This window comes from Ilyonectria robusta (genome assembly GCF_021365365.1).
Source record: "Ilyonectria robusta strain PMI_751 chromosome Unknown BGZ61scaffold_3, whole genome shotgun sequence".
Taxonomy (NCBI): domain Eukaryota; kingdom Fungi; phylum Ascomycota; class Sordariomycetes; order Hypocreales; family Nectriaceae; genus Ilyonectria; species Ilyonectria robusta.
In genome coordinates, this window is record NW_025764437.1 from 2,044,355 (window position 1) to 2,062,691 (window position 18,337).

At 53.4% G+C, this 18,337-nt stretch overlaps 7 protein-coding genes across 7 annotated transcripts; 1 reads left to right on the plus strand and 6 right to left on the minus strand.

Moving 5' to 3' along the window:
* Positions 1 to 460: 460 nt before the first annotated feature.
* On the minus strand, positions 461 to 2,980 carry BGZ61DRAFT_503469 (JmjC domain, hydroxylase-domain-containing protein; the record flags this gene model as incomplete). The annotated part of the gene is made up of 2 exons (XM_046251769.1): positions 461 to 2,020; positions 2,955 to 2,980. 2 exons carry the CDS (start codon positions 2,978 to 2,980, stop codon positions 751 to 753), a joined length of 1,296 nt encoding a protein of 431 aa, XP_046109753.1. The 3' UTR covers positions 461 to 750.
* Positions 2,981 to 4,048: 1,068 nt separating this feature from the next.
* BGZ61DRAFT_443465 (uncharacterized protein) lies at positions 4,049 to 4,778 on the minus strand. The gene has a single exon (XM_046244873.1). The coding sequence runs from the start codon at positions 4,709 to 4,711 to the stop codon at positions 4,298 to 4,300; it is 414 nt and encodes a 137-aa protein (XP_046109754.1). The 5' UTR covers positions 4,712 to 4,778; the 3' UTR covers positions 4,049 to 4,297.
* Positions 4,779 to 6,255: 1,477 nt separating this feature from the next.
* Positions 6,256 to 7,809, minus strand: BGZ61DRAFT_514308 (uncharacterized protein; the record flags this gene model as incomplete). Its single annotated transcript, XM_046252204.1, has 1 exon — positions 6,256 to 7,809. One exon carries the CDS (start codon positions 7,807 to 7,809, stop codon positions 6,643 to 6,645), a length of 1,167 nt encoding a protein of 388 aa, XP_046109755.1. The 3' UTR covers positions 6,256 to 6,642.
* Positions 7,810 to 8,296: 487 nt separating this feature from the next.
* BGZ61DRAFT_443470 (GNAT acetyltransferase 2-domain-containing protein) lies at positions 8,297 to 11,792 on the minus strand. Its single transcript, XM_046244874.1, has 4 exons — positions 11,721 to 11,792; positions 11,480 to 11,665; positions 8,635 to 11,424; positions 8,297 to 8,582 (listed from the first exon to the last, which is right to left on the minus strand). Exons 1-4 carry the CDS (start codon positions 11,735 to 11,737, stop codon positions 8,378 to 8,380), a joined length of 3,198 nt encoding a protein of 1,065 aa, XP_046109756.1. The 5' UTR covers positions 11,738 to 11,792; the 3' UTR covers positions 8,297 to 8,377.
* A 531-nt stretch (positions 11,793 to 12,323) lies between these two features.
* BGZ61DRAFT_584835 (uncharacterized protein) lies at positions 12,324 to 13,959 on the minus strand. Its single transcript, XM_046256374.1, has 2 exons — positions 13,467 to 13,959; positions 12,324 to 13,412 (listed from the first exon to the last, which is right to left on the minus strand). The coding sequence occupies exons 1-2, from the start codon at positions 13,801 to 13,803 to the stop codon at positions 12,721 to 12,723; spliced, it is 1,029 nt and encodes a 342-aa protein (XP_046109757.1). The 5' UTR covers positions 13,804 to 13,959; the 3' UTR covers positions 12,324 to 12,720.
* Positions 13,960 to 14,309: 350 nt separating this feature from the next.
* On the minus strand, positions 14,310 to 15,269 carry BGZ61DRAFT_132896 (uncharacterized protein). Its single transcript, XM_046237178.1, has 3 exons — positions 15,097 to 15,269; positions 14,871 to 15,031; positions 14,310 to 14,812 (listed from the first exon to the last, which is right to left on the minus strand). The coding sequence occupies exons 1-3, from the start codon at positions 15,108 to 15,110 to the stop codon at positions 14,469 to 14,471; spliced, it is 519 nt and encodes a 172-aa protein (XP_046109758.1). The 5' UTR covers positions 15,111 to 15,269; the 3' UTR covers positions 14,310 to 14,468.
* Positions 15,270 to 17,050: 1,781 nt separating this feature from the next.
* Positions 17,051 to 17,884, plus strand: BGZ61DRAFT_528228 (uncharacterized protein; the record flags this gene model as incomplete). The annotated part of the gene is made up of 2 exons (XM_046253222.1): positions 17,051 to 17,454; positions 17,506 to 17,884. 2 exons carry the CDS (start codon positions 17,051 to 17,053, stop codon positions 17,882 to 17,884), a joined length of 783 nt encoding a protein of 260 aa, XP_046109759.1.
* Positions 17,885 to 18,337: the final 453 nt, after the last annotated feature.

An 18,337-nucleotide genomic window follows, 5' to 3' on the forward strand; every position in this document is an offset into this window, starting at 1 on the left:
CGTTAAATAGCTACTGTAACTTCAGGAGTAATATACTGCTAATCAGGATATAGCAGTTACTGTATACTGTAGCCTGCTATCCTTTAGGGCCTATAGAAATTAGAAAGTATTTAGTATACTTATTATCTAATCTAATAATTAGGACTTACTTCTTATAGATAAGATTTTTAAAAGAGCCCTCCGTACTGAGGTGTGTACTGCTAATCTATATAATTTACTGTATTACAATCTTACAAGTTGGGCTCGGGTTAGGATAAATATCGTAGGCTTGTACTCTGAAATTAATAAAAAGAACTAGCATATATTTGAATGGAATATAAAGTAAAGCGGGAAAATGGGCTAGATGTGTTGAGCAAGCGAGCTGATGTAGTATATTATTCTGGATCAGGATTTTGTGCATCACATTGTATTTACTAACACATGGGATCAAGGCAATCTGGGAGCGTGATGAGGCAAAAATGGTCAGACATTATAATAGTTTGAAAGCTGCCCTAGGTCCTTGACAGTCATTGCAATCCCAGCCTCAAACCTTGTAAACCCGAGACGCTAAGGGATGCTGCTTGTCGAGTATGTTATAAATACGAGAGAGGGAAGATCAAAACCCATGATATCATGCCCCATTTGCCCTGATAGATGAAGTACGCCGTACGTGTTGGGTATTCCGAAGTCGTAACACAACCTGCCGCCCAAAATAAAACTCAACCGTGACGTGAAAATAGCAACTCCAGACCGTTCCCAATGCGCCGATGTCTATTCCTTGATTCGTTTAATATCCCGATTATCCTCATCCTCGTCTTCCACCCTCCGCTTCGCCGGCTCAGGCATTACTACTGCATCGTAGCCGGTACACAAGTCTAACCGTGATTCACCCTCTCCCAGGGGTCTCAAGAGATCAGCAGGAATCGCAGTGGCGAGCTGACAGCTCGTCTCACACGGCTGATACGTGTCAGTGGTCCAGGCTGCGTCGGCGTAGTTTTTTGCTTCCGCGATGGTATATCCCGTGCTGAAGCCCTCGTGGTATGCATCAGGTAAGATGACAATTGTTTCTCCGGGGCGTTGATCGACGATGCGAAAGGGGATGCCGAGCTTGGTGAGTTTCTGTGGAAAGAAGAACTCGGCACGGTGGCGCATGAACTGTGAGCACCTATCTCTTCGTCCGAGAGCCTCCTCAGCAACGTCGACTGCGGTCGAAGGGACCACAATCCAGATCTTTCGGCCCTTGTACAGATGGTTGAGTGAGACTAGACGGAAATCTTCTGCATGGATCTGGAAGCTCGCTCCAAAGTGGGGGCCAGATTCGTAGACATAGGGTGTGTGGATTCCTGGAATGATGGCTCTGGTGTGATCCAGCTTGTCTCCTTTCAGTGGATGGATGGGACTCCGCTCAGGTACGCCGGCAGCACGGCGCTGATCTGGGGTCCAGGCGGGGACGTCGACACGATAGCGAACATTGCGAATCTGTTTGCGATCGTTTTTTCGGAACATTTTCCTTAGATCGTCGACGGCCTCGGCAGCACTGGTGGTGCACTCTGGCCCGAGCACAGAGGACGCAAAGGTGCCCAGAGATGGAACAGTGTTGACGCGCCAGAAGCTATTCTTCTTGATCTGATTAGGCTTGTATGCGTTTGCCGGGACTTTATGAGAACTCTTCTCGGGGAGGGGCTCCTGGAGCTCAAGCGGTAGGATAATTTTGAAGCAGCCATCGTCGTCGGCATGTCGACTTCGGGCGAAGGCTAGCAAGGCAGGAAAGTCGTTCCATTGATCGACAGTCGGCTTGAGACGCAATACTTGGTGGCCGGCGGGGCCATCGAGGTCCCAGTCGATGGGAAACAACTCGGGGTCTAGATCGCTCAATTCGGAGCTCCCACTGCAGCTCTGAGGCGAGGCGGGACAGTTGGAGAGGGGCGGCAATAGCCCCTGTGAGGGAGTGAGATGAGGCGATGCGATCGCTGGCGAGGGAAGGTTGCGGTTATGATTCGGGGAATGGACATCTGTGGCTGGTGTTGGTTGGATGACGAAACTGGCGGGGATAGGGACAGGACCCTGGTCGTCTGGGCGCTGGGGCTGGTGGGATGAGTGAGTGACGGCAGAATGAGCGGCAAAATGGCCATCAGCCTCGGGCTGCATCTCCAGCGAGGGCTCCTGAGGGCCAGAGGATAGGGCGAATGCCTCGAGTGACGTCGGCTGGAACTCCATTGGCGCTGGAAGGGTCCTCTTGGACCCGGTTGCGACAGGCCAGCGCGGGCGGTGATTATCGGTCGATGATGGCCTTGCCGCAGCGCAGTTGACGAGGGCCGGTGGCGGTTCGCACGGAGCCACCGCGAGGCCACGGCAGCGGAAGGAGCACAGTCAATGGGCCGCGGCAGCGGGAGAGAAGGGCTATTCGGGAAGGAGCAAGAATCTGGGAGACGGAAGGCGCATACTCGGGCGCACAAGCGCAGCGGCAGTGAAACGATGACGGACGTTGGAGGCGGCGCGGGGGAACGAGGGGTCGAATCTGTAGGGCCAGGATGTTGAGTGTCGGGAGAGGATTTGACAAGGCTGAAGAGCGAGGAGGCCGGTCAGCAACTAAGGTTCAATCTTCTTGGGAAGGCGAAGGAGCAGGAGCGACCACTTGCGCGACAGCAGCGACAGCAGCACACAAAGTCTCAGTGCCCGCAGGTCAGGTCGCAGGACGCAGGTTGCGCAGGTCGCAGGTGGGGGAGGAGTGAAGAAGTGGCTTGTGAGGGGTACGTACCTCCTGCCAACTCCTGCTCAACGGAGCCTCACTGACCAGGTTGCCGGGGTCCCTGGTTAGCGCCGGCAGTGCGAGGGGCAAAAAGCAAAAATGGAAGGAACGCAGGAACGCTGGAACAACTGGCAGCCCACCAGAACGCGCAGAGTCGATCCGGAGCAAATTGCCGGAGGAGAGAGAGTCTTATCAGATCGAATTAGTAAGGGTTCGTCCGGCGCACGTCCGCGCTTGTACTCTGTGGTGCATGCGACGATGCAAAGAGGGCCAACTCGGATCGACACCGAAGTTGCAGGAGTTTCCCCCTTTTTAAGTGGAGGCGATGTCGGTGACTCTGGCTGAGGTGGTCAAAGACGAACTATCCCTTTTGTAAGGTTAGCGGTCATCCCAAGGGGATGGGCGATGCGCCCTTTGATGGCGGGGCTAGCAGAAAAGAATACTCGGAACAGTGAAGGCTGAGACGGGGACAAGGGTGCCAAGAACAAAGGGAGAGCAGCCATCGGTGGCAAGGCTCCATCCATTGTCCATTCATTGTCCCCTATTGTTTCCACAGTGGAACGCAGAGAGGTCGCACCTTAGTGCCTGTGTCGTGAGAGCTTTCATCAGCATAATCGATCTCCTGCTACTTTATAATAAGGCGTCCTAAAAAAATAAGAATAAATCTAAAGATAAATACTAGTACTATATCCTAACTGTTACCTGAACCCTTGTGCTGGCGATGCCTTGTACCCTAATGTAAGGTAGCGTATTGTGAGAGTGACTTTGATCGGGTGCAAATTTCCTGCATCACTATAGCAGTCCAGATTAGGCAGTGAACGTGCCGTCTGTGCAATTCGTTTGGCCACTGTTCACCCTCCTACCTGTGACACAAAGAGAGAGAACCCTACAGGGATGGTAGCATTTGTTTTGCTTAGGTAGACAAATAGCTACCGCGGTCCGCCGTGATTAAGTGGTGTGGCACCCTCAAAGATAGACTGGGCTCCATAACTGATGCTCTCGTCTGTTCTTGGTCTCCCAGCCTGTCCTAATTGGCTCTCCCAACAACACCCGTGCGCCCTGCTGCAGCCCCATCAACAGGCGTCAGCGCTAGTGCGAGTATTTGAAACACGTAGATCAATGTGTTTTGTGTTACTGTGGCTCTCTTGCTGGGTGTGTCGTCATTGTCAACTTGGCCCAAGAGTAGTAGCACAAAGGCGACCGGAGGTACCGTATCCATGAGTAGACCGCTGCCTCACAATGACAGACCAACTCTGTACATGAGTTAACAAGATGGAGAAATACTTTGGCCATGGAGGGCATGTTTCCGATATATGACGGGATGTACTGGTTGCGATCTAAGCATAAGCGAAACCGAGGTCGACATACTATGGTATGTGACTTAAAACGACAAAAACTGAAAACAATGCCCGATTCTTAGACAAGACTGAGTCTGCCGAAACTCCCTACTGTCCTCTTTGACCTGCCTGCCCCAACAGTCGATGGCACGAACCTTCCGCATCGCCTGTACGAGAAACTGACTGTTCACTGTCCGAACAATGGTCTTTCTCGCGTGGCCTTAGACCAGCTTCAATCCCCACCCTCAATCTCCTGGACCTTCTGGCTCAAATGGACAAACTCGGGCATTTCCATGAATTTGGATTGTTGCCTGATCACCGGGTGTTCCCCCAAAAGACGAAGAGTCTCACCAACGTTGCACGGGCCTCGTCGATCACGGGCATAGGCATGTGGCGATACCCTCCGGGAGAGCTGAATTTGCCGACAAATCATGTCGATTTTCGAGTAACAAGGGTAATCCCGTTCGAATAACTTGTCGTCCAAGCCTTTTTGCCAGGCGCTCTCATCGTAAGTGTGACTGGCCGGAATACCCATCAGGCGACAGATCTTCTGAGGCAACTGGCCCAAGAGCCTCAGCTTCCGGACACTGCTTGGATTCTTCGTCAATTCATCCGAGAAGCTCGCCAGAGAATTGACATCGGCCATTGTCTCTTCGTTAGCCAACTTGGCGAGATCCCAGGTATCCGCGTGGGTCCAGGTTGCGTTGTTTGCCTTGACTTGCAGTAGCTCACTCTTCACTTCTTGAAGAAACTTGAGCCAGCTTGGAGTCAGAGGAAAGGAGGCTTCCAGAACATTCTCAATATCGCGTAGTTCCGATGGAGGGATGACTGGTGGTGGGACTAGGACCACCGGAAGCATGTCTTGGTCTAGCACAATCTGACCGCCCGGGTAGATGGATAACTGACCGGTGCTGACCAACGAGGCGAGGCGCTCCAGCAATTGATCGCGATAACTGACATGACCAAGGTCAGAGGTCAGAGATGTTTCCGGGGTATTTGACCGAGAAGGCTCGTTGACCGTGTCACCAGCGTCGCTCATATCCTCAGAGTCGCTCCCGAACTGGTGGTGGCTTTCCACACTCGGTAGGATGACGCTTCCATCGTCATGACTTTCGTCAGCATCGCTATCATCGGTGTCGCTTCCAGAGGTTTCAGAAGGGACATCCCGGCTCGGGGTAGGTCGAGGAGACGAGGTAGCTCGAGTTGATGGGGTCGCAGGTTCGGATCCAGGAGTCAAAACTGGGCTGCTTATGGTGGTGGAATTGGCGCCCCCCGATGGAGAATCCAGATCGAGCTTGACCCTCTTTGGGCTTCTTGTGTCGTCCATCTTAGTATAATATATAGAAGTGCCTTGGGAAGTATAGTGTTTCTCAATCTTGAGATCATCGGGTTAGCAAAAAGAAACTTCGGTCTCTTGGGGGATGTCGGGCTTTTGACTGACCGGAGCCGGCGCTGAAAGCGACAAATTTGAACGTGGTCGATTTGAGAGAAAGCCTGAATGGGTTGAGGGAGGGAGAGAAGACAGAAGAAAAAAAGTCAGGAGGAGGAAATTTAAGGATGAGACTGAAGATGCAAACTGAGAGAATTGTGAGAACTCGACCAAACGACTCACTTTTAAGCAGCAAACATCCGCTTTCGGAATGCACCGGGCGTTGTTCAGAGGCCAAAAAAAAACTTGAAGCTCTTCCGTCTCAGTTTATTCTCAGAATCGAACGGCGTTTGAGTATTGGTGCTTGCGCGCAGAAGGTGCATCGTAATACCTTATGAAGGCATAACTTGTTATTAAATGAACAGGATAAAAGCGTAATCAGTACCAATCGTAGAACTCTACGGATACCAGGTCGTCCACAAAGGCTTGCTCCTCTGGGCACCCATCCATTCCCCTGCAAATGCCCCCAGAATCCGTCTCCTCTTTGTCGCGATTGAAGCAACTCTCAGCTTCTTGTTCTGAGCAATGAAATCAGAATCCAAGGACTACGGCATGGGCTCACACTGTCCTTGGGATCGAGTATTGTTCACCTATCGTGGATTGTGCAGCCACAGCCCATTCTTGTGTACTAGAGTGTTCAAACAGGTCCATGTGAGCATGACCAAGAACTCGACGATCGTAGTCGCTGGGTACGCTGGGGCTTCAACGTTCTCCCTTCCACAATACTGTCACCATGCGCGAAGTGTTAGCATTGATGGCTTGGGATGTCCGTGAATACCAGATCTGGCATCACCAAGTCAATGATTGCATTAACGATAGAGTACTTAGAGCGCTCAGGCATTTGCTACTCTAAAATTAGAAACAACTATTATTGCAAGTGCAATGCAAGCCTTTACCAGGGCCATACCAGGCACCGTACCGAGGACCGTCCGAGGGCTGTCCAGAAGCCCGTAAGAAAGTCCATGCAATATCATTAGAGGCTCTATCCAGAGCAAAATCCAAAAGCAAATCATGGGTCGTCATTCGACGACGGGTATCTGACCGTGATGCGAGTTCTCGACTCCGAATCACTGTGTTCCAAAGTGCGCCTGTCCGCTCTCCTGTCTACCCTCAAACTCCAGAAATCCGCAATGAAAACCACTCGAAGCTCAAAGGCCAGCAGAAAAGAAGTCTCGGATCATCCCCACCGCGCGTGCGAATCCTGACGGTGACTCTGTCGCGCCGTCTCTGTCGACAACACCTTCGAGGAGTATGGCAGCCTTGCCCTGTGGCTGGCTGCAGACTTCGACTCGGGTAACGAAGTCGGGGGCGGTTCTGGGAGCTGCGCGGGCGTAACAAGTGATGAGTGGCTTTCCGCGTGTGAGTGCCACCGTTGAGTTGAGGCCGCTGAACTCCACCATGCGTGCGAATCCTGACGGTGACTTCGTCGCACCGTCTTTGTCGATAACACCTTCTAGGATTTTTGTAGCCTTGCCCTGTGGCTGGCTGCAGATTTCGACTCGGGTAACGAAGTCGGGGGCGGTTCTGGGAGCTGCGCGACCGTAACAAGTGATGAGTGGGTTTCCGCGTGTCAGTGCCATCGTTGAGTCTAGGCCGCTGAACTCCACCATGCGTCTTGGACGGCCCTGATATCCGTTTTCAGGTACAACATCCACAAGAAGGTCTGCTGGTGGCACGTTGTCCCCGTCCGAAAGGCTGCCAGAGGAGTTGCGAGTAGCAAGAGTGATACGGCTTGGGATACCAGAGGCGAGAGTAGTTCCACTTGGGTGGTTGCGTGCGTATCGGAGAGTCGCATTCGTTCTGGCTGCGGCACGGGCTCGAGAGTTTCGTTCACCCCAAGTGAACTTTCTTCCGCGTGGCATCTCAATGCCGTCCTCATCGGAGTCGGTTTCCAAGTCGGTTTCCGATGTCACTTCAACAACCCGTGCAGCTGCGATCAAGAAGGGCACAGGCTTCTCTCGTGGAGGCGGGACCGTCTTGGCAAAGTTCTGATCGGCAAAGGTCTTCTTGTATCTTTCGAAGAGCTTTCTTGCGGCGAATTCTCTCACGCGGCGACTCTGCTCGGTTTCGATATCTCCAAACCTGACCAGCATGGTATCAAACCGAGACATGGAGGGGTGGTTGTTTCTGCAGCCAGAGAGAACCGGTTTCTGAACTTTTTTGGCGTAATGGCATCGCCATGGGTCGGGCATCCAGTGCGGCTGGTTATACCTCACCGCGTGGCGGGCCAGCAGCATGAAGAACTTGCATACAATAGGGAATGTCTGCTGGGCGAGGCCGCAGTGGCAGCACCGCGGCGACACGATTTGGCACATCTTGAAGATCGACACTGCAGAGATGATGTGAATCGAGACTTAGGTCCGGAAAGGAGAACTGTTCCCCGTAACACAACAAGTGTTGAGCTGTAGGCTTGTTGTCGAATGTTGATGGTGCAGGGACGAAGAAACCAAGAAGGCGAAGTGGGTTGGAAGGAAACAAGTTGGGGGTGAAAAGAGGGTTAATGATCCAAGAACATGTTGACAGTGAATGCGTTCTGAGCAGTAGTAGGCACTGAGGTGAGCGAGGCGACGGGCCGTCGGATTTGGTTGACAGGTGCCAGAGAGGCCGACGGCCCGGCGACTCGTTTCCTCGACGCCCTCTCAGGGGCTGCCTGAAAACCCGAGAGTAGAACATGGTTTTATAACAGTGTCTAGAGAGATAAACTGGATTTCCTGTCTGTTTGATTATCAGGATAAAGGCGCGCAGGAACTTCACTTTTGTTACTTACTCGGTTGACCCTGCGTTGTGAACAATGAACAAGAAACAGTCTTCTGCATTTTAAAACCCCTACAGCATCTAATCAAAACGCCAAGCCATGGACCAGACCTAGGATATTCTACAACCTCACTCGTGCTTTCGAGACTTCTTCGCCTTTTTCCGCTTGTCGCCGAATGCCTCCTCGTAGACCTCGGCCGCTGTCTGGCCAACCTTCCGCTTCGTCTTGCTCGACTTGACGCTGACCACCGGGTTTGACTTGCCCTGTTTGGTGGCGTTCAACACCTGCTTCTCCGCCTCCTCCCATGCTGGAGCGTTTCCCTCGATCTCGTATCTGTGTCCTTGTTAATAAAGTCTAGGAATAGAAACATGCGGGTGGTACCTACTGGTCAAGGGGCAAAGAGTCAATCAGCTCTCTTTGCTTTTGCCTCAAGACCTTCAGGGCTTCATCACCACCCTCGTCGAGCTCGTCTTCGAGAGTGGTAGCAAGCGGAACGAATCGGTCGTCGACGATTTCATCATCGTGAACACCGCTAGCATTCTCACGAGTCACACCCAACATCTCGGGCTTAGGCAGCTCTGCGTCCACAGCAGCCGTCACTAGGGTACTAAAGTGCGCAGTGACCTTGCGGAGAATCTTGATAAACATCGCAAGGAGCTGAGACGAAGGCAGGGAAAGCTCTTGGGACACAGCGTCAAGGTCCTTGTGCTGCAGACCGATAGCAAGGAGAATGCACTGCTGAACACCCGTCAATCTAATGTCGGCCTTCAGGCGGCCGGTGAAGTAAAGGTTGGCGATGATCGGAATCAAGTCGAGAACGACGTGGTAGTCGAGCATGTTGTTGGCGTATGACTCGAGTCGCTTCAGGTCAAAGGGAGAAAGGAATCTATCCAGCTCCACCTTGGTCAAAGCCTGAACCTCCGTGGAATCTAGCTGGGCGCCGAGGTTGGCCGACTCATCAATGCTAAGCGCACTGATGGCGGGGAATGTGCCGAACTGGTACGAAAGCAGAGACAGGAATCGCTTGTGGAAATCTCGTGAGAAGGCTCCAAGCCAGCTTCGGTCGTCGCTGTTCTCAAGCGGCCTGAGCATCACACAAGTGTGCTCGCCGGTGAGATCATTGGCTGTCTGTCGAAGGTAGACAGGGGAGAAAGAAGCACGCTTCCAGAATTTGTGAAGAGGAGCGGTCAAGCCGTAGCTCACACCGATGTAATCGAGGCGCTCGTGCTTCCTCTCCGAGAGCTTAGAGAATAGGGGAGGCATTTTGTTAATGTCGCGGACCTTAATGTCATCATCCAACAGCGTCGCATTGGCCAGCTCCGCATCGGTGACTCGTGGCATGGTCTCATCCATCACCTGGTCTTCATCCTCAGACAGATTGGCAAACCGGCCCTCGTAGTAGTCGACGAGGAGCTCCAGTGCCTTGGTGCCGTAGCCCATCGAGACGTACTCAGGGTTGGTGGCAATTCTGACGACTCGGGCTCCAGACAAAGACGCAAACTCCTCGTCCTGGAACTGCTGGCTCACAAGCCAAGGGATCAGATCACCACTTGGCCTTTGTCCTCGGCTCAGGCTGTTCAGCACACTTTGTCTGCTAATCTTTCCTTCAAGGGACACCTGGATTACACAAAGAGGCTCCGGAAGCCTTGCGCTGTCCTCGGAAACGGGAGGGACAAGGACGAACAACTCGTGGGCCGGGGCGTCGCTCATGAGCTGCAAGTCATCAGGGGAGTTCTTGTAGTGACTGGCGACGTAAAGCGCCACCATTTGTTGCAGGAACTTTTCGGATACGGGATGGAAGGAAAAGAGGGTATCGCGGTTGACGTTCAGAAGCTGGCACTGGGTGGGATCGGGGCACCCGTTGATGCTCGACTTCGACTTAGGGAGGGTGGCATCGAGGCAGAGCACAGTGTTGAGCCACTTCTCAACAGAATCGCCCTGGCCATATCGAATAGGCTCCGAGAGGGTGATTTCGCGCAACTTCCGGCCACTCTGGAACTCTTCCGTCTTGGAGGTCTTGCCGGTTGATCGATCAGCGATCTCTGTGCCCTCGCCGGTTGAAGAAGCTGAGCGAGACTGCTCTCGGAGCTGCTTGATCAACTTGAGAGAGAGAGATCGGCCAGTACCTTCATAACCGTTGATGGTAGAAGCCATGAAGACGAGGTACGGGCCCATTAGCTTTCGCACAAGGGGCAGAGGAATGGCAGCCGCCTCATCGATGACCACCAGCTCGGCCTGTCCCAGAACATGGGCGTCTTGGGGTCGGATGTACTGGATAGTCTGTCGGTGCTGTCGGTGGATGTTCACGCGAACAATGGCCTTGTTGAAGTCGGGGTTGGTACTCTGGATAATAGAGTAATCGGCATGATCGGCGTAGCCCAGAGCATCGAAGCCCTTGAAGATGAACTCGAAGAGAGTTTTCAGGTTTTCGGGGGACGGAGAAGTAATGAAGATGTTGCTGTATCCATACGCGACAGCAGCGGCAACCGCAACACCCATGGCGGCAGACTTTCCTCGTCCTCGAGCAGCAGTTAGGGTGACGGTGCTTCGCAGGGTCTTCTCGGAGATCGCCTCTGTGAAGGTGAGGAGCGCCTTGGCTTGGTCCACGGTCTTGGCGAGGGAGATCAGGGATCCCACGGGCTGTCGGTCTTCATTATCCTCCTTGATGGTGTCGAGCTCGATTTGGGTCGGGGTCTTGGGCTCATCCAGATCGGGAGGAGGCAGAGGCTTGACACCCTTACCGCCAGAAATGGGAAGCACGTTCAACTCGTCGTCGATGACCAGGCAAGAGTTGCAGCTACCCAGGGACAGGATGAAGCGCTCGTTGAAGCGCGCAACCACGTCGTCGTGAGCCTCAGTCCTGTACCTGGAGTGGACATCCATGGACAGGCTGTAGAGCTGCTTCAGACTGCTCATTCCCTTGAGCAGCAGAACCACCAAGCCGCCGCCTTCAACAGTCTCGATCGTTCGCGCGAGGATATTGGGAGTGATGGCCTCGAAGTCCTGCAGAATGCACATGCCGAATGTCTGACCCAGGATCTTGTCGGTCTCTTTGTAGTAGGTGTATCGGATGTTGTGCAGTGAAACGAAGAGCTCGAACGGGTCTTCGGTGTTGGCTTCTCGGATTCCTCGCTTGATCTCCTTTTTGATCTTGTTCTCGCGCTTCTTTCGGTGACTGCGGTTCTCGGATCAGCAAAGTCGCATCGCGAGGCGCGCTCGCTCGTCCTTACCTGGTAAAGCCCAACAGCTTGTTCTTGTATGCCCACAGAACAGACTTGTTCTGCTTGATGTCCATGCTAGACATGATGTAGTGCAAGTGCACAATCACATCCTTGGATCTGTCGCCTACGACGACGAAGAAGCTTCTCTTCTTCTCCTGCAATCCATTTCGAATGAGCGCGGGAATGCGCGAATCCCTATGGTCCGTTGTTAGCTCCTCGAATACACCATCATATACGTATGGCGACCTACACAGCTTTTCGCGTCATCTTTGCAGGATTTTCCAAAGGCCAATCGCTTTGATTCTGGGCGGCGCATATGCGGATTCGACTCGAGGCGGGACCTAGCTTAGAAAATCCAAAATTTTGGCGGTCGGCGCTTTTCTGCCGGGCGGTGTTGGGCGGATGAAAATTCAAGGTGGGGGCTTCACCGAGGGGCTCACCTCGCTCACCGAAAACTTGACCTCTCATCCAAGGTCACCATCAACGAAATGCGAGGTGAAACTTCAGGGGCTCTAAGCTTCGGGTCTCATGCCGACTTCTCTAGGGGGACCGAATTCCCTTTTAGTCTCATTTTTGCCATGTAGCTCTGGCCATGTCTTGTCGCAGCCTGCAGCAGCGTCTTGTCATCTTCATCAAGACTGACAGACTTCTTCACCATCAATAGATAGGAAGAAATCAAGAACCTTTTGTTACTGACTCTTGTCACATAAAACGTGGCATCTCTATGATTTACTTGAGGCCCTTTGCTTTGAGAACATAGATATATCTATATATATCCGCGCAGGTGAAACCATGACATTTTCAAGGAACCAATAGCCAGTTAAAACGATTCATCTTACTAAAAGACTCGACTCTACACCGAAATTATACTGTCATTACCAGTTCGATCCTGTGAAGAAAGCCGTTGCCCCAGGATTGCCTACCCAATTTACATCAATTCATGACTGGGAGGGAAGGCTAGGAATATGTGAAGAAATAGAATGAATTGACGACTAGTTATACAAGGTGAATGCTACTGAGAACTTAAAGTCACCAGTTGGAAACTATTCAGTCCCGTTTGCAACGATGATTGTTACCTGCGCGAGTCTATAGAAGAGAAAGCCTCGAAGCGCAATGCCTCAAATCGAATTGACAAATCATCACCGGTCATGCCAGACACCACGACAAAAAAGAATCCCATCCGAATGCGTGTGAGCCCAAGAGAAACTGCATGTCGAATCAGGGAGGATTATGTACAGTCGGAACTAGCTCTAAGTTCTATCCAGCTTGCGTCGGAGGTTTCGTGTCCGCTTCATCAGCTTCTTGTACTTCTTCTTTTTCATCTTCAACTTTCGTTGTCTCTTGACGCTGATGGCGTGCATATCGCGACGACCGCCCTGGGCCTCGTCGAACTTCAGCTGGCGGAGGGCCAGTCGCTCCAAAAAGCTTCGGGGCTGGTTATCCTGCATGATTCGGGGGCTGTGAGCCATGATTCGGATCTGACCATCAGGGTCGGTGGACTCCTCGATAGTGAAAAGGGCCTTGTAGACGCGGTGTTGGGGAACATCCTCCACAGCCTCGGACTCGGCCACGGCGCTATTCGCCTCGGCGGCAGCCTGGGGTTGAGGCAGAGGTGGGGGTCGGAAAGGCAGGAATTCGCCAGACATGGTGTCGATCTGGAGGTACATGCTGGACTCGCTGCCGTCGGCGTTCTTGATATCGACCTTGTGCATAGCCTCGCCCATCCCTTGGCCTTCCTGTTGGTTGCCGATGGTCATCTGGGCCATGGGACCCTCGAGCTGGTCGATGGTGTCGGAAAGGGTGCTCATAGTGTCGGACATTCGGTTGGACTTTGTTCGGGAGGCGAAAATGGACGCAAAGTGCTCGTCTGACACTGTTCGAGGCATTGTCTGTGTCACCGAGATGGGACGATGTAGGGAGAAGAAACTTGATAGACCAAGCGCTGAAACTTTGTTAGAAGCCTTTCCCCACGATTTGTTCGCTCAAATCTGCCTACCTTCTTGAGACATGTGGTGCGTGTTGGGAACGCTGGGCAACTTTTTGACAGAAGCCGCCCGGTCAGAGGCATCTTTGCTCTTGCGTTTCCTCTTCTCGCCGCTCGCCTTGCCGTCGCCCCGCGTCGAGGTCGACGAGGCGGGAACCGACTGATCGGCCGAGATTTCTTTAGAGCCGTTGTCGGATCGCGAGGGTTTCGAGGAGGAGCATCTTCGCTGGTGTTTGTAGACAAGGATGGGAGCGGCCTTTGACACCGAGGAGGCGATGGCCGAAGCGCCGGTCTGAGGGGTCGAGGAGACGGCCGAAGCAACGACGCGCCGCACCGAGGAGGAGAACATCCTGTCGCCGGGCGCGGGCAGGCCGCGGAGTTGTAGGGGGAGGTGAGGGGTGTTTCGAGGTCAGGATGAGTCCTGATGATGTCGGTTGCATGTCTTTCAAACCCGGATTTGGCCGTGCTCGGTAAAAGGCTGCGGCGACCGGCTGGGTGGCGCTAACTGTTTGTGGCCTAAGGCAACGATAACCACAGACTGGCAGCGCCCAACACCTCCAACCACCAAGACTGTATTGATCACGCGGCTTGACGCAGGGAATTGGGGCATCAACTGATTTAAAACTGGCAAATCGGCGCTTAATCGTTCTGGTTCTACGGAGCGTGTCATTTTGCACGCTCAAAAGTGTGCGCTAGTGTTATCACGGCTCCCATTTCATGTCGCAGTAGACTTGGGTGTTGGATAATGAGGCTTGGCGGCTGATGCCGCCATACTCGTAAGATAACTCGCACGAGGAAATGCAACCTGGTTGGCTTGAGTATCGTACAATGGACACTATCGTCTTTTCTACGGAAACACGAACGGTTTCCCCAAAGGCTTGCCTCTCTCTAATTCCCTGTATCTCTCTCTATCCTCGGCGCAATGCGTCTTTTGAAGCAATATGCTAAATGCGAACCAAAACACACCTCTATGTTAATGCCGCAAGAAGATTTCTTGGGTAGTCCCCCGTCACTCTACTGACTGTTCACCCAGCTCAGGTACGAGTTCCAGCCAATGGAAACCACATTGGCGAAGAGAACACGGTGTTGCAGAGGGAGGAATGTGAAGTTGATCATCTGGACAAAAGGCCAAACCATCCAGTTGGTGCTCAGAGCTGGCCAGTAGGTCTTGTCCAGGCGTTCCTTGACGCTGGCACCCTCCATGGTGGCCATGCTGCTGAGGAAGACACCAATCATGACAGGGGCGAAGAGAAGCTGGTCGCAGGCGACGCGGGCGAGTGTCTCAAGTCGCTTGTTTCTGACGTTGACGTTGCGAGCAAGGACTCCAAACCAAGTCGTGGCAGCAGGGCCAAAGACAACTGGAAGAGAGTTAGTTACCGGTTGGGGATGATACATAGGTGGTTGTCAAAAACTCACATCCACCATAAAGGGCCATGCGGCCAGTTCGGATCATGTCATGCTTCTCAAGACCTCGCTTCTGAACGAGCTGCTGGGCCGTGACGTCGCCGGTGGCGAAGAGAACAGCAGTGGTGACGCTCTGGGTCAGCAGCGGGCGAGCGGCAAGTTTGGCGCTGTACCTAGAATTGGGGTTAGCAACGACGAGCGGGATACGACGTTGATGATGGAGAAAGCCCTGGCGTACCAACGGAAAAACATGGTGACGGCTATGTGACGACGCTTTGGCGATTAGGGAGCTCCAACGGTCTGAATCTTTGGATCTTGGCCAAAGTTTAAATTCACTCAGGTCCCGGGTCTTGCAAAAACGCCCCCAACTCAAATTTTGCTGCGTTCCTTAAGCCACAGTTCAACGTTGGACCAAGGGATGCGACTATCCGACGCCGACGATTTGGGGGAGCTGCAGCTGACGGCAAAAGGGTTTAGCGAGTGGCCGAAGGGATACGACAATAAGTGATTAAAATGTCGTACGGAAATCGCGGCACAATTGAGCGGTATGGTGGGTTGGAGATGCACCAAGAGAGTGATTCACGGATTGGCGCGGTGAATGGAAAAGGGGAATATAACGAAGGCACGCTTGATGCTCATTGAGCGCATCTCGAGGGGTTCCAGGCCTTTTGTGTTCTGCTGACTCGGAGCTCCTCTGCACAGCGGTACATCTCGTTAGAGGTGACGGTGCTGCTTTGGTGCACACCGATGTCCAAATTCTGCCCCGTGACGAGGGAATCGACGGTGTTACTGAAGCTTTTATATGGCATTGATACATATATCCTTCAATGGAATGATGGTATCAGACCCCCACGGACTATCTTGGACCTTTTCTAGGCGCCGGGATTCGCCCCAACGAGTGGTGTAATGAAAGAAATAAGAAAAAGAAAAACCGGATTTGATCTCGTGAACACTCCCGCGTCGGCCACCCTCACAAAGTACGAGTTGTTTGTGGATCAATCAAAGGTGCAAGGGCCGGGGCCATCCATTTCCGGGTGCAGGTCATTATCGCAGCAAAGGGGCCGGCTTTTGCGGAGAGGGAGGGAAAGCCGCTGTGACAGGTCTATCGCAACCCGGGCTCCATCGCCATACGTCTATTTCCTGCATCGTCCTCCCGCGCATCACCCTTTCCACCTCATTTCCCCCACGCCGGAACCCTCCAGCGGTCTGGGAGAGACACGGCTGTTGGAAAACTCGCTCACTCGTGGCACTTGGAGATTTGTTGAGTCGGACACATGGTGAATCAGTGGCTGCTTGCACGTGGCCGCGAGCAGCTTACCCCTGCTTGCAAATCCGATAATTGCATTGCCATTGGATTAGACAGAAACCACGGCCGAAAACCCCTCTGACACTCTCTTGTTATGAAGCGATCTTTCTCGGATGAGCCTGTCTGCCCGACCTGCCGGATTCGAAGTCCAAGTGCCAAAACAGGGCCAGATTAAACCAGGCTTCTTTGGCTCCGACTCCGCGAACAAGGGTGATACTCTGCCCCACGTGGTCCTGGCTTCTCAACCCATGCTTCCCTCACCGAGATGGTGGGCGCCTTCTCTCGCTTTCTCACCTGGATGGGGTCAATCACGCCAGAGTACCGTATCGCTCAGTAAATTGACCCTGAATCTTTTCCCCACTTATTGCCTTCGGGGTTTTTTATACCTAATGATAACAAATGACTTAGGAAATCTAAGCCTTAGGTATATAGCTTAGACAGGGCCAAGTTATCGAGTCGATACGGTAACTACTCGGGGAGTTGGTTGCGCGGTCTAGTTCGGCTGACCGTTGCCCTCTCCCAATTCCCCTCGCGCACTGTCTCTGTTGCTGTTGATAAGGCCCTGATCCGCTGGGACCTTAGACCTCAGACCTTAATAGCTCGACTTTTAGCGACCTCTAAGGTCTAAGGTCTAAGGTCTCTGCGGACCAGGGCCCAAGTCAAGGTGTAATTCCAACCAAAACTCAATCACCGGGCGACACTTCCACCTCTGTACCATTGGCCGGGCAGCCTATCATAGCCGCCCTCACTTACAGGGGTTGGATCACGACGATACGCCCAAATAACCTCTGAGGTTGTAATAAGGCCATAATCTACCCCTCAAGCTCAGTGGTCCTACCCAACTCTCCTCAGTCCGCCATCATCCATCCCCGTGATACTCGGCGTCATGGCCGACGATACGACCTCCGACTTCGGGTCCTCTCCGCCTCAGCCCTCGGCCAGCCACAGCTCCCTCCGCATCGTCACCATCGCGACTTTCCTCCCGGCGGTCCCCCTGTGCATCGCGCACGGCGTCCTCTCCAACCACCCGGTCCCCGCCGTCGGCCTCGTGCCCCTCGCCTTCTCCGCGTCCGGTGCCGTCTTCCTGCTCCGCCGTGGCGCCACTGCCCATGATGACGACGATAAGAGCCTTGCGGCCAAGCTGTCGCATCCTGTTCTCGTCTTTGCTTGCGATGTGATCCTCGCTGCGGCGCTGATGGTCGTGTTGGTTTTTACCTGGATCGCCCCGGGAGGTTCTGCGTCTCTGAGCATGCTGGCCGCTTATGCGACGATCCCACTGCTCGTCAACTTGTACGCCATACTTACCTGCTAATTACTTGCTGTCGCTAACACAAGGCCTAGCTGCGTCCATCTGCTCCTCGCCCTGCAATCTTTCTACACCGGCCTCGCTATCCACAGCCTCGTTCAGTGGCTCGCCTGGCGCACTCTCCCTCCGGACTGCCCCAACTGCAACCACCGCCTCCGCCCGCCTTTCCCCGAGCTGCCCTGGGTGGAGCGCGTCCGGCGACGACGCGACGATTATGCGGCTTTGTTCGTGGACGAGGAGCATCGCTACCGCGACGAGGAAGAGGGCGAAGAGCCTGTCCACGATGCAGAGCAGGGCGAGACGTCGCATGGCACCGTGCAGCCCGAGGCAGTCGAGGTGAAGAAGAAGAAAGAGCGCAAAGGCAAGACGACTCCGCCGTCTACCGAAGATCCTGCCTCTCCTTGGGGCCCGTAAGTGGGTTAAGGGCCTCCAACCTGAAGCTTCTCAACAAGGTGAAATTGAGTGATGCTGAAGTGAAACCGGTGTGATGGACCAATGAGGTTCTTTTTTGTTCTGTGACGATCCCTGGCGAGACTATTATACCCCTTACCATGTTGGTTTTGTGTTGCTTGCTTCTGCTCTGTTCCTTAGCCTCACCTAGATTGAGAGTGAATTCTGGTGTGAGCGCTGAGCGTCACACCACCGTCCGGGACGGCTAGATACATTACAATTCGTTGATACCATTCCGAGCTCTTGTTTCACCAAGCGTCCTCTTCCCAGAATGTTCCCTTGTGGCGGTCGTATGCGTGCGTCATGTATCGGTGGAATCCTGTAGGACTGTTGCGGCGACGCGTCTTTCATGTCTGAGCCTAAGAGTGCCCCGTCTCTGTTCATTCAACACAAGACGTTTGGGCCTAAACACGAAAA